The sequence below is a fragment of the Pollachius pollachius genome (assembly GCF_949987615.1).
Source record: "Pollachius pollachius genome assembly, chromosome: 2".
Lineage (NCBI taxonomy): Eukaryota > Metazoa > Chordata > Actinopteri > Gadiformes > Gadidae > Pollachius > Pollachius pollachius.
This window is the reverse complement of record NC_136935.1, coordinates 6469705-6481851: the sequence shown is the minus strand read 5'-3', so window position 1 is coordinate 6481851 and position 12147 is coordinate 6469705. Positions and strand designations below refer to the sequence as shown.

At 49.4% G+C, this 12147-nt stretch overlaps 1 protein-coding gene across 3 annotated transcripts in view; it reads right to left on the bottom strand.

Moving 5' to 3' along the window:
* The window catches only part of LOC307071708 (phosphofurin acidic cluster sorting protein 2), a 48631-nt gene that overhangs the window by 21353 nt on the left and 15131 nt on the right, over positions 1-12147 (bottom strand). For all 3 annotated transcript variants that reach the window (XM_079730765.1, XM_079730767.1, XM_079730766.1), the window contains exons 2-8: positions 11311-11398; positions 5928-6017; positions 5406-5531; positions 3272-3434; positions 2054-2145; positions 1473-1553; positions 1059-1118 (exon numbers count right to left, since the gene is read on the bottom strand). In XM_079730765.1, coding sequence (XP_079586891.1) covers positions 1059-1118; positions 1473-1553; positions 2054-2145; positions 3272-3434; positions 5406-5531; positions 5928-6017; positions 11311-11398 — 700 coding nt within the window. The remainder of the gene's footprint in view (positions 1-1058; positions 1119-1472; positions 1554-2053; positions 2146-3271; positions 3435-5405; positions 5532-5927; positions 6018-11310; positions 11399-12147) is intronic.

The following is a 12147-nucleotide window of genomic DNA, read 5'->3' as shown; positions in this document are numbered from 1 at the left end:
AACTGTCCGCTTCGGTAATCTCCTCATCTATATGTAATTCAGACTTCTGGACTACGGGACCGCTTCCAAACTAGGCCGCTAGGACAGCTTCAAAAAACCTGCTTGTACCATTGCACGAGAAATCTCAACGATTGCTATCATTTATGCAATATTATGGTAATGACTGACATTTTATCCTGCACAGACACTCACACCAGTGACCTACATCTTTCCATTACGTGATATGCGTGTAGATCCTTCTATTATCTTACATTATACTCCTTCCTAAAGGACCCCTCATCTTTATAGAACCAGGCCGTAAACACAGTCTCTCGTTATACACTGTCCTGTAGGAGCCTTCGTCTCAATAGAACCAGGCCGTAAACACAGTCTCTCCTTATTCACTGTCCTGTAGGAAGCTTTGTCTCAACAGAACCAGGCCGTAAACACAGTCTCTCGTTATTCACTGTCCTGAAGGAGACTTCGTCTCAATTGAATCAGGCCGTAAACACTAGCGGGGGGGCTCGGTGGCAGGAACAATCCGAACGCTTTCCGGTCATCCCGTGGACTGAGTGGTCTGGAACTGGAAGCCCCACGCCGCTAATGTACTCTGCACGCAAATCACCGCCAGTGGCGAGGCGTGCATCACACAGCCTCAGATTGGAGCAGAGAGGGGGGGGCCATAACGATGCTGGGTAACCTCAATGGGTCCCTGACTGTGGGAGTGCTATAGTCAGGGCAGCATTCAGGGCAGCAGTCAGGGCAGCAGTCAGGGTAGCAGTCAGGGCAGAGCTCCTACAGTCAGAGCAACAGTCAGGGCAGCAGTCAGGGCAGCAGTCAGAGAAGAGCTCCTACAGTCAGGGTTCGCTGCTAGAAGCAACGTGGCGACGCGCTGTTTAGAGAGTCAATAAAGGGATGCGTTCCACCAGCCTGCCCCAGTTTAATAACTGATATGTTCCGCTGCTGACAGACGGACGGACGGCCCCGGAAGACGAGCCAATCACGGGGAATACTCGCCACCTTGTCGTTAGTCCCTCGGTGCGAGTCGGATTCCCCTTTTGTTTTGTTTGTTTCCTTACCTCGTCAGTCACCTTGAATCTCTTCAGTAGGGCCACAAACTTCTGCTTGAAGTTGGGTTGCTGTAAAAAAAAAAAAAAAAAAAAAGAAAGATACACAGACACACAGTAGCAGAATAAGAACACTGTTTTATAGCCTCGCTCCATCAACGGGCACTTTAAACTTATATAATCCCCATTGTGGGTGACTCATTCCCGAGTAAGGACACATTATTATAATCGCTCGGGTGAACACGAGTGCGGTCTTACATGGGCGGCCGCCACATACCCTAATGGCTCAAACTAATGGAACGCATAAACACGCCCGCTCTCCCTTAAAAGCATGTGCAGTGCAAAACAATTCCCCGGGGGGCTTTCCTGGTCAATGATTGACAGTCGGCTGAGAGCAGGAGGATGGTGGGGGTGGGAGCGACCTACCCGCGTCATGGAGGTGGTCCGGATCATCTTCCTCCTCGCCTTCTTGGGCTTCCTGACCTCGTCGTCCTCATCGTAGAGATCCTGATAACAGGAACATAGTTATAGCTCACGTCCGCTTTTACACAGAAACCAGCCGCCTGCCGACAGCTAGTGTACCTGCAAACATCGCTTCACACCTTTACTTTGAAAATACGGGAAATAAAAGTCTCTTCAATGGACCTTGAACACAGCTGCAAGAATTAGCATTCAGAATTTGGAGAAGGTTCTGTGTTCGGTGGAGTGTACCAAAAATGTCCTCTCTGCTCCACACACAAAAGCGCCTCTCAATGATGCTTGACATTATTTGTCTGCCTGAGCCAGTCGGCACGTTTCGTTCTCTTTCTAAACCAGAGCTCAGAGTAAAAAAAAAGAGTGTTGATATAAATTTGAGCCATTAACCGATAAGACTCTCAGCAGCCATATCAGCGGGACGGGGAAGGTATCTGGCCCTCTGCTGTCTTGCACTCCCTTGTCTGCAGGTCTATTTGTATGATTCAGTGGGAGGGGGTTAATCCTGTTAGGATGTGCTGTACGGGACTGACCTGGCCATGAGCGGCATCGTCGCTGGCTTCCTGTCCTGAGGAGTAGCTGTCATCGTCCTCCTCCGAGTAGTTATCCATGTCTGGGGAGCGGTCTAAGAGAGGCCGTCCCAGAAACCCCACACACACACACACACACACACACACACACACACACACACAAGAACACAGCTTTAAAACACACATCAGAACAGGTCTGAGTTGGTTCTGAAAGATGGCCCTCATATTGATGATGAGGTTAGAATTTTTTATAACCATTAACCAAGAATCCAGGAGCAGGTGAAACTGTTGACCGTGAACAGAGAAAGGGAACTAAATTCAGCTCTGAATGACCTTTCAGACATTTTTACAGGTAAGGCAAATAAATGTGCTATTCATGAATATATTTCATGCCGAAGGAGCACATTTGTCCGTATATTTGTCAGTATGTGTCAAAATGTGATATTTGGCTTCTCTGACAAGAAGCCCTTTCAAAAGGTTATAAAGCTTGAGGGATTTCAGGTCAACACGAGTGTCAAACTCGGTGCACGGTGAACTCTGAAACACAAACCAGGACCCACTGAGAAACTGCTTCGCAACGGGCGTCCTCTTAAACAGTGGGAACATCTCACCACAGATCGCCGCTCCCAAGGTGTGTGGGATTCACCTCTTTGTTCCAGCTCTGATCTGTTACGTTATGATGGATCAGTGTCGAGGGCAGGAGGGGGAACCTTCCCCCCTCAGAGTTCCCCTCCTTGTAATACTTGCTGCATGAGCTCATCGTTGTGTTTGGGCTGCCCCCTTAATAACCAGAACCGGCCAGGACAATTTGACAGGGCCCTGCGTGGGGAGGGACAGGGGGCGTGAGTGGGGAGCCCCAGGCTCTGTCGGATGTGGAGGCCTAGCAGCCTCCCCAACCCCCTGCCCTCACTCAAAGCCCCCACTTCAGAGAATTCCAGAACGATAGCACATGAAAGCCAATAGCCTGGCGCATCTGTTGGGCTCTCAAAACAACATTACAGCCGTGGCTGCAGAGAGCATAATATCTCCCTGGCTGACACATGGGCCCTGAATGAGATGAGCATATCATGTACAAGGGAGGAGAAGGGGGGGTGGGTGGCGTACGAGGGAGGGCTGCCTCCTGAGATTTCAGCCTGTGGTGGGGTGTCATGCCAGGGTCAAAGTGGGTACCGGGCGATCGATGGGCTCCAGAAATCGGGGGGGGGGGGGGTGGAGACCAACCTGAGGTCTTGGTTTTGCGTCCGGCCTGGCCGCTGCCGTCCTCGTGGTCGATGGGCTGGCTAGACAGAGAGTACACACTGATCTCAGCCACGCGCAGCGGCGCCTCCTTCACGTTGCTATGGAGACCCAGGATCTGTCCCCCGTCGGTGGGATGTTGCATCACCTGCGAGGAGAGAACGCACAGAGAGTGAGCCGTAGGGTGGAGGGCTGGCTTCTCCGCATCGGAATCAAGCTGATTTTAGCTCCACACACGAATCAGATGCCGGCCATGAAATCGTCCTCTTGTTGGTGTAATCGTCGTCTTTTTGGTGTAATCACCGTTGTTTGTGTTCATTATTCTGGTATTAGGTTGGGTGTTCTGTTCTAGTGTTGTTGGCGTTGCCTCAATCAGGGCCGCATGAACAGCCGTATTATAACCGCCATGCAGAGAAATCACGACCATTACTGTCATAACTGCCCATTTTTCTCAAATTAACTCGGTAAACGCCTAATTCATGCAGTTCCTAATTATACTGTTATGGACATTTTCCACCCCGTTGAAACCCGGAGCGAATGAGAAGGCAGATAATTCCATGCTTTACAAAGGCTACCACCTATATGGCGCCATTTTCAGAGGATCTCACTCCTACTCGCGTTGACAGAACGACCCCCTCATCTCTCTTGTCGGTTCCCATCCAATAATACCACAAAACGCAATTGTACGTTCGCAGGGCACCATGGGAAAAGGAAATTGCCATAGAGGCGTCGCCTGCAGCATCAATACAAACAAATTACCTCTCTGCAGGGGAAGGTGTTCCTGTGTCACTTTCAGAATCAGAATTCGATATATTCTGCTGAGCGAGGCAGAGCTGCACATAAATTAGCTCCCATAACCGTCGGGCCGAAGGAGAGGGAGCAGGAGGGGGGAGGGGGAGCAGGCAGAGAGACCGGGCTGACCTTTATCCCAGCACCCTGATGTTCTCAACATACATGCGTGGTTATAATCGCACGTCCTTTAAAACGCCCCCGCCATCGTTTAGAGCTAATTGGCTATTGAAACACAAACCGAGTCCAAACAGAGTAATGCAGCTTGTATAAATACTTGAGATGGGATGGGGAGAAATGCTTTGGGTTTTTAGCACTCTCCAGAGAGGGGCTGTTTTAATAGGTTATTTCATTAGCTGCTCTCAGCGCAGCAGGAGCAATTTTTGCTGAAGCACTGGGTAGAGTGTGGGGGGTGGGTGACTTCTTAACCACATAATGCCCTGAAAGGCTCAGAATGAGAATGAACAACCAGAGCCGATGACAGCATAATAACCCTCACCTGATGCTTTGAAAGGCATCCAGTGTGTGTGTGTGTGTGTGTGTGTGTGTGTGTGTGTGTGTGTGTGCATGTGGCTAGCTCCCCTCTATAGGGAAGAAGTCAAACTTATAGCCGGTGAGGACAAAGACAACACATGATGTTTGCGGTGGGTTACATATTACTGTTTCCATTTTAGTTTTCTGGGCTGAGAGAGATTTATGAAAAAATCCTGTCCGGACTTTTTCCAAAGAAAATATGTGACTGGCTGTTTCACATGTTTTATCAATGAAGGCCCAGTCGTCACCCAGCCATGGCCCCTCGTCTCACAGTGATGGCTAGCCCCTCGTCTCACAGTGAGGGCCAGCCCCCCCCCCCCCCCGTCCCCGTCCGACAGCGAGCGACAGCCCCTGACTGCTGCTGCTGCTGAACACGTAGCATCTGCGGTCGTTCCGTTTCAAGCGATCCGTGACACGCGTTCCGAACAAGGCGTGTTGGCGCAAAAGGGCGCCGTGTTGACACAGGGGTGCAGCAGCGGCCCTCGGTCAACCGCCCGCGCACAATGCCCGACCAAAACGCTGTTGTTTCAGATAAGTGCGCATGAAAGCCGGGGCGGGGGGGGCCAGATGGCTGACAATCTCCCCAACAGCATGTGTGATGATTAGGCATGACTCATCGAAAAAAAAAGTAACAAGCCACACACAGGAGGGGCGTTTCGCTCTCGCTCTTTGGAAAGCGGGGTGCCGTACATGAAATGCAAATGGCCGTGTCCCCCCCCCCCCCCAGGGGAACGGCAGTACGCAGGCACGCCATCGGATAGAAGCGGCGCACAGAGTGGATTCCCGGAGGAGGTACCTCCGCCATGTTGATGACTCCCACGGCCAGCGTCTTGTAGCCCAGGATGGTTCGGTTTTTGTAGCGCTTTCTCCTCTGCAGCATGATCTGCAGTCTGTTGGCGTCCCTCTTCAGGAAGTGGGGGTACTGGGGATTAAAGGGGTAACACACACAGGTTAACAGAGTGGGGCGGACACGCGACATTCTTGGCTTATTCAAACTCATCAGGGTCGTTTGGCCTGTAATAAAGAATGGTGGAATAACTATGGGGTTCGCCAACAAAACAAGGACACCAAAAATAAAAGACTCCAAAAATAATATTCAACACAGAAGAAAGGGCAGCCATTCTCTATTCTGAATATTTTTTTATTCAGAATAGAGAATCTGACATCTTGAACATTTTTGCCCATTGTAACACTTAACAACAAACCGTTAACACGAGTAGCAGACCTTGTAAAAAGTGTTCACATTGCCATATAAATAATAATAAACGAAAAGTCTAAGGAAATTGCGGGACTGAAGCGTGATTGCCTGAGTGTTCACCTGTAGTGAGAAGGTGAGCTCCAGGTCAGTCTCCATCAGCCCGTTGGGAGGGAGGACGTACTCGTTTGACCTCAGGAGCCGCTTGGAGCCCTGGAAGAGAGAAGAGAGCGTACCTGTGAACACCTGTGCATATCCCCCCCCCCCCCCCCGCGCCACAAAACCCAAACACAAAACACCTTGGGGGTTTTTGTAATTTAATTCTTTCTACTTCTCACTTTCTTTTAAATTAAAAGCATACCGTCCACGACAATTTCTCCTGAGCAGATCGGCAGCCTTATCCTACATCTCTTTATTGCTTGGAGAACAGTTGCTGAAAAATACCTCATTATACAACTCCCTTATCAAAGACATGTGTTCCAGCTGAACTCATGAACTGATCATGAACTCGCTCGTCCCCCACCCTTGCAAAAGTCAGGGTCTGACGGACATAAGCTGGCATTCCTCGTGCAGGACTTGGCAGCACATCCTATCGTGTGCAAACATCCATGTCGGTGTAAAAAATATCATCACAGTGCCTTTCTCGGCTGCAGGTGACAAAATGGGATTCGGAGGGTGCCATGCGAGAGACAGGGTATCCTATGTCGGACCTGAGCATGTAAACTGAGCCATTTATAGTGTGATCAATCGGAGACGATATTAGATCCTAATGACATTGGCTTGACTGGCGGCAGCACTGAAAGCTGCTGAATCATCTGGCGGATATCAAGTGAACAGGCTGAGACACGCTTGACTGGTGGTTACATGAGAACCGGTGGGATGTGGGGCTTCGGAGCACAACAGAGGGCCCGGTCGGCTGTGGTAGATTGCACCGTGATCTAAAGCGACACCGCCGCTGAGGACGGCGGCCCCCTCGTAGACCCCTGCATCAGGCAGCCATTTCGATCATCATGACTCCATCCGCTGCATCCCCCCCCGAGACGTCTAACAGCCTCGACGCTGTTCCAAGCACATTACTTATGGAGGGAAAAGGTTGCATGTGGAAGTCTAGAAGGAGAGAGCCATGTGATTTCCGCTTCTACCTCTGCATGCCAAGATCCCGCTACAATATCCTCCCTAATGCAGAGTGTAACGCAAACACATGCACGGCCGTGATGGATATCCAATATGAATCGAGGAACAATCACATCTTAATCATGGTAGCAAACAAGGAGGTTGCCCATGCGCCGTACAAACTTGGAACAACATCACATCACCATATGTCCAAAAATTTACCTATCTAGAATGCATCCGTGTGCTCGGGACTGTAGTCTGCTGTTTGGATTGGATTGGTTAATAATAAATTCAATAAATTAGCCTCCTTTACACTCCTGATCCGACCATACCAACACAAGTCGTGGATACCCAGACAAGTGAGAGAGGAAGGGTTCTGAGTGAACTGCTGACGGCGTAGGAGACAGTGATATTGGCACATGTCTCAGACAATGGCTGGCTGTCGTCAGCTCTGCTAATGAGACACTGAGGGAAGGATTTGGAGGAGGGCTCCCAGATCCATGGAGCTGGCAAATGGCTCTCACCCTTCAGTTAGCCGTCTTCCACAGATCAATCGAGCGGGGATGAGAGACAGCTAGGCGGAGCAGATCAAACGCAAGGCGTCATAGTGCTGAACAGTTTCTCATTCTGCCGGATGAAAGCAGACACAATTCCAGCCTCCTTCTTTGGAATTAAAGTAAAGTACAATTAGTACAATGCGTCGGGCAGATGTCTGCGGTATGACCTTATGACACTGTTTTCATGAGAAATGTACATTGAAAACCGAATGCCATTATCCAAAGTGATTCACAGTGAAGCGTATACATTTGAGATGCATTCAGGAGCAGGTGGTGGTTGGACATCTGGTCTAGGAGCCACAGGTAGTCTTCAGACATCTGAGATCAAACCAGACGGGAGTATACTCAAACACCAAGACAGTACTTAATTAAAATGTAATTAAAATGTTATTAGCTTATCACTGCCAAACACACCATCATATTAATGTGATCACACCAAAACCAAGCAACTCATTTGCGTGGAATAATGTTTGATTTGTACTCCATTACAAACCTACAAATACTTCTCCACAACGTTTAATCCTCCATCCTGTTGTCATGTGAACAGATGAAGCCAAAAAAAAAAAAAAAGATTTACGAGGAAGAAACCATTTTGTGTCGTCCGGTCAAATGAATCCAGGGCCCTGAGCCAAGCCCTCTCCAACAGCTCGACATCCAGCAACAATACTGTGGTGTGTTGGCAGGCGAAAAGGCTTGTCCTGAATGGTCTGCACTTCTCCTCCTCCGCCCCCTCCCTCTCTCCCTAGCTCTCTCTCTCTGCTTCCTCCTCAGTCTCGTTCTTTCTCTCATCGCTACAAGCCTCTCCACTCATGTGTCCATCGGGGGGGGGGGGAAAGCGAGGGGATGTGGCAGCCCGTCCGAGCTCCCAGACCCCCCACGGACTCAAGCCCAGGCCGTGCACTATAACTCACCAGATTAGTGGTATACATAGGATGCCCACAGTCCACAGAGACACTTATCTCCTCTTGAAAACGCAAAACGCCATTAGAGTCAGGAGCTCTACCAGCAGAGACATAATATACATTACTGTGAAAGGCATGTTAGCGCGTCAGCACTAGACTAATGCACACCCACAAGCTAAGCCGCCGAGCGCCTCCTGTGTAAGGTGTTGTAAAGGGAAGCTTTTTTTAACCTTGCCTGTCGCCTGATTCAAGATTTTTTTCTTTCTCCTTTGGGAAGTTCAGACGCCCTCCAGGGCTTTACACAGCGTAAAGTCACTGCTCGCCCTGTGTTAACGTACAATGTTTAACTCAGGCATGGGCTGAGGTTAGAAGGTCTTGGAAGGGAGCCGATGGAGAGGGGCCACGGTCTCCATAAGAACCAATGAGAGGAAGCCAATCAGCTGCTCTCTCATCATTAACCGCTCTCCCTGCATACGTCACTGGCTCAGGGTCGGAGCGTTTTCCAAAAGGTGAGTTTGTTATGATCCCTGGAAGTGACGGGGCATGAAGGCCACCTAACCTAATGGGCTTCATGTAGGGGAGAGAAGGGAGAGGGATGAGAGACAGAGTGGGAATTGGGCGCACACGAGAGTACGTTAAAGTATATGAGGGGGCATGAGGGGAAGATGGGGGACAGCCAGTGTATGCTGGAGGGAGAAGTGATGACATGCAGTATATAGGGCTCTTCATGAACCTGCCTGGCAAACATGGAGACAGATCGATCCCCCCCCCCCTCTCCCTCTCTCTCTCTCTCTCGCTCTCCCCGTCTCCATCGCCTCTCCTCAAACTTCTCGAGAGCAGATTTGATGCTCTAGTTCCCCATGCCAGGGGCATGGATGGAGTGTGATGGCTCAACCTCAGGGTGAGCTCGGGCAAAATGTAGAGATCTCCCGCCTTCGAGACCCTCCCGCCTTCGATCCCTGCAGCCACAAGCTGCAGGGATGAACCCGGACTCGGCTGACTGGTTTAATGCTGGCCCAATGGCCGGGCAGGGCTGGAGGAGATAACTTTCCACAGAGCGACTCTATTAGTGAATGAAGAAGGAAAGGAAAATGATTGAATTACACAGCGGGAAGTGGACATGCCAGGCTTCTGGTTGAAACTTTTCCGCGACAAAGTCTGGATGTTTATGGTTTACTTTACACATTGATGTTGCGTAATATTGGATTAGGGAGAAGGCATTTTTCCCTTGTTGAGGTGTCCCTGAGCAAGACACCTCACCCTATCTGCTCCCGGCGAGCTGGCTGTCGCCTTGCTTGGCTGACACTGCTGTCGGTGTGTGAATGTGTGCATGAATGGATGAATGTTAGGCAATATTGAACAGCACTTTGAGTGGCCACTGGTTAGAAAGGCACTGTATAAATGCAGTCCATTTACCATTTACACCAATCCAGTTGGAGTGGTCCCACTTGTGATGGCGTGTTGAAAGTGCAGTCGATCCGAGCAGATGTAGTCTTCAGAAGACGGGGGAATTGGCTTTGCAGGGCAGAAATAATCCTTCACGTTACGCTGTCATCCCTTGTAATTCACTGAGAACTTGTTTTTTTCCGTGACTGATAAGCCCATGTGTGAGAAAGGCCCATGTGACATACCCCAACGCTTAATCAAGCTGTGACATTAAATACAACCGCTACTTATAACAGAGCCTTGTCCCTCTGATAATACAGCATGAAATTAACTCATTCTGAATGCGGGCCCGTGTTTAAACTCCAATTATCCCTTTTGCGCTACACCAAGACAAGAATCTAGGTCATTGTCAAGTGGCAGATGACCTCTCGTCCTTGGTAGTTTCTGCTTTCATAACCACTAGACAAAATCTAAAGACAAAGCTGGCTTAGCCTGGCGATTCTTAGCTCTACACCGGGGTAAAGAAGCAGTGTGGTGGCACAGTGTCATGACCTCACAGTCACATCCTGAAGCACTCCCTGGCTGTCATTGTCACAACTGTCGTGATAACACACACACACACACACACACACACACACACACACACAGACACACACACACACACCAAGAGTGGGCGCAGGTGGTGCTCGCTATGGCGGCAGTACTTCCAATTGATGCTGGGAAATAGAGGGAGATGTTGGGAAATGGAGAAGGAATGTTGATTCTTCGACTGAAAGTAGACTTTTCCACCTTCCGGCTACCCCTTGCCAAGGCCATTGTATTGTAGTCTAGTCAATTGGGTTTTATAATTGCAAGCCACTTCATTCGTACCAAGATTCAATGCAGCCCACCGCCTACGAGATCACCGCTAATGCAGAACCACATCCGAGGCAGTGAACCGGCACCTTTATAACCACAGTTGGTGCCCGGCGATGACTCAATAAAGCCTGGGACGCTTTGACTGTGTATAACATAAGCCACAATATCCCCAAGGTGACAAAAGAGCGAGAGAGAGAGCGAGAGAGAGACATAGAGTGAGAGAGTGATTGAGTCGTTTCATGTGAAGCGAAGAAAGGGAAGGTGTGAGGGTACACGCCCCAGCGATAAAATAGTTGAGCAACACACAGGAAACAACAAAGAAAAGGTTGGGCATGACGAAATGGCTGTAGCCACACAACGATTCTATCGGATGACACAGAAACCCTGGGTGACTTATGAAGTTACCGCACCTGGTTAGTGTGGTAATGCTGGTGCTACTTATTTCATAAGCACCTGAGGGGATGTGACTCAGTGGCGCTTGGCTACCGATAAGACGCAGCTTTAAACAATTTGAGGGATTAGCGGCCCTCGTTATCACAGTCATGGGCTTTGTGATTCGTGCTAGGTCGCTTACTTAACGCCGGCTACGCATAGCGGAGAACAATACACGGACTGACGGATGTGGGTCGGTGTAGCGGCCTGCGAGGCCGCCTTCCCACCACGGCACAGACGGACAGATTGAAGACCCACCTGTATTTTGACAGCTATAGACAGCGAGTTGAGCTCTTTATCCAGTTCTTTGAGCACAATCAGCTTCTTCAACGTGAGACTGCAGAGCCTGTGGACACACAGAGAGAAGGGAAGGAGAAGAATGGGAGAGAGAGGGATTAGAGGAATGAGTTACACTGTGTGTAAAACATTTCGCTTTTTTTTTTGTTGCGATGGCACAAGAGGAAATGAGGGCGACTCGTTGACATGGAGCTGAGAAGCGAGCATGATTGGGTTTCCTTGGTTTGTTGCCCGACAGAAAATAATTGCACCTTTATTGTGGCGAGTCATTCTACCTTAGACTGTACTGGGTGTGGCAATGACTAGGTACCCTAGCCTGTAAACAATCAAATTTGATTGAGTCCCGAGGGAGGCCAGTGGCCCTCGTATCCAGACAATCCCGTTTCTGCTGAGCTGGTGAAAACTGCTTCCCCGATTCCTGTTTTTTAATTCCTTGTGATCAAAATAAACGCATTTATGTCAAGAAAACCAACAACACACAGACCGGTCGTGATGCAATCGACCGTGTTACTCGGAAGCCCTTTCTGCTTGTATGCTGAGGCAGCTTTGAGCAATTCATTGGTTGCTATCAATATTAAACAAGACGCATGTACCTCTCCTACAGAAGGCATTATATGCATGTTGGCAGGTTTACAAGGCTGTATGACATAATATAGAAGTGGTTTTACTGGGGGAAATGTAAGCAGAATCATCTGTGGTCTAGAGTCTAGAGAGAGGCGAGAGTGTATTGGTTCGGACAGATAAAATATAAATGCACATTGTCAGAGGGGATCTGATAGATTCTGCTGGCAGGAAGGG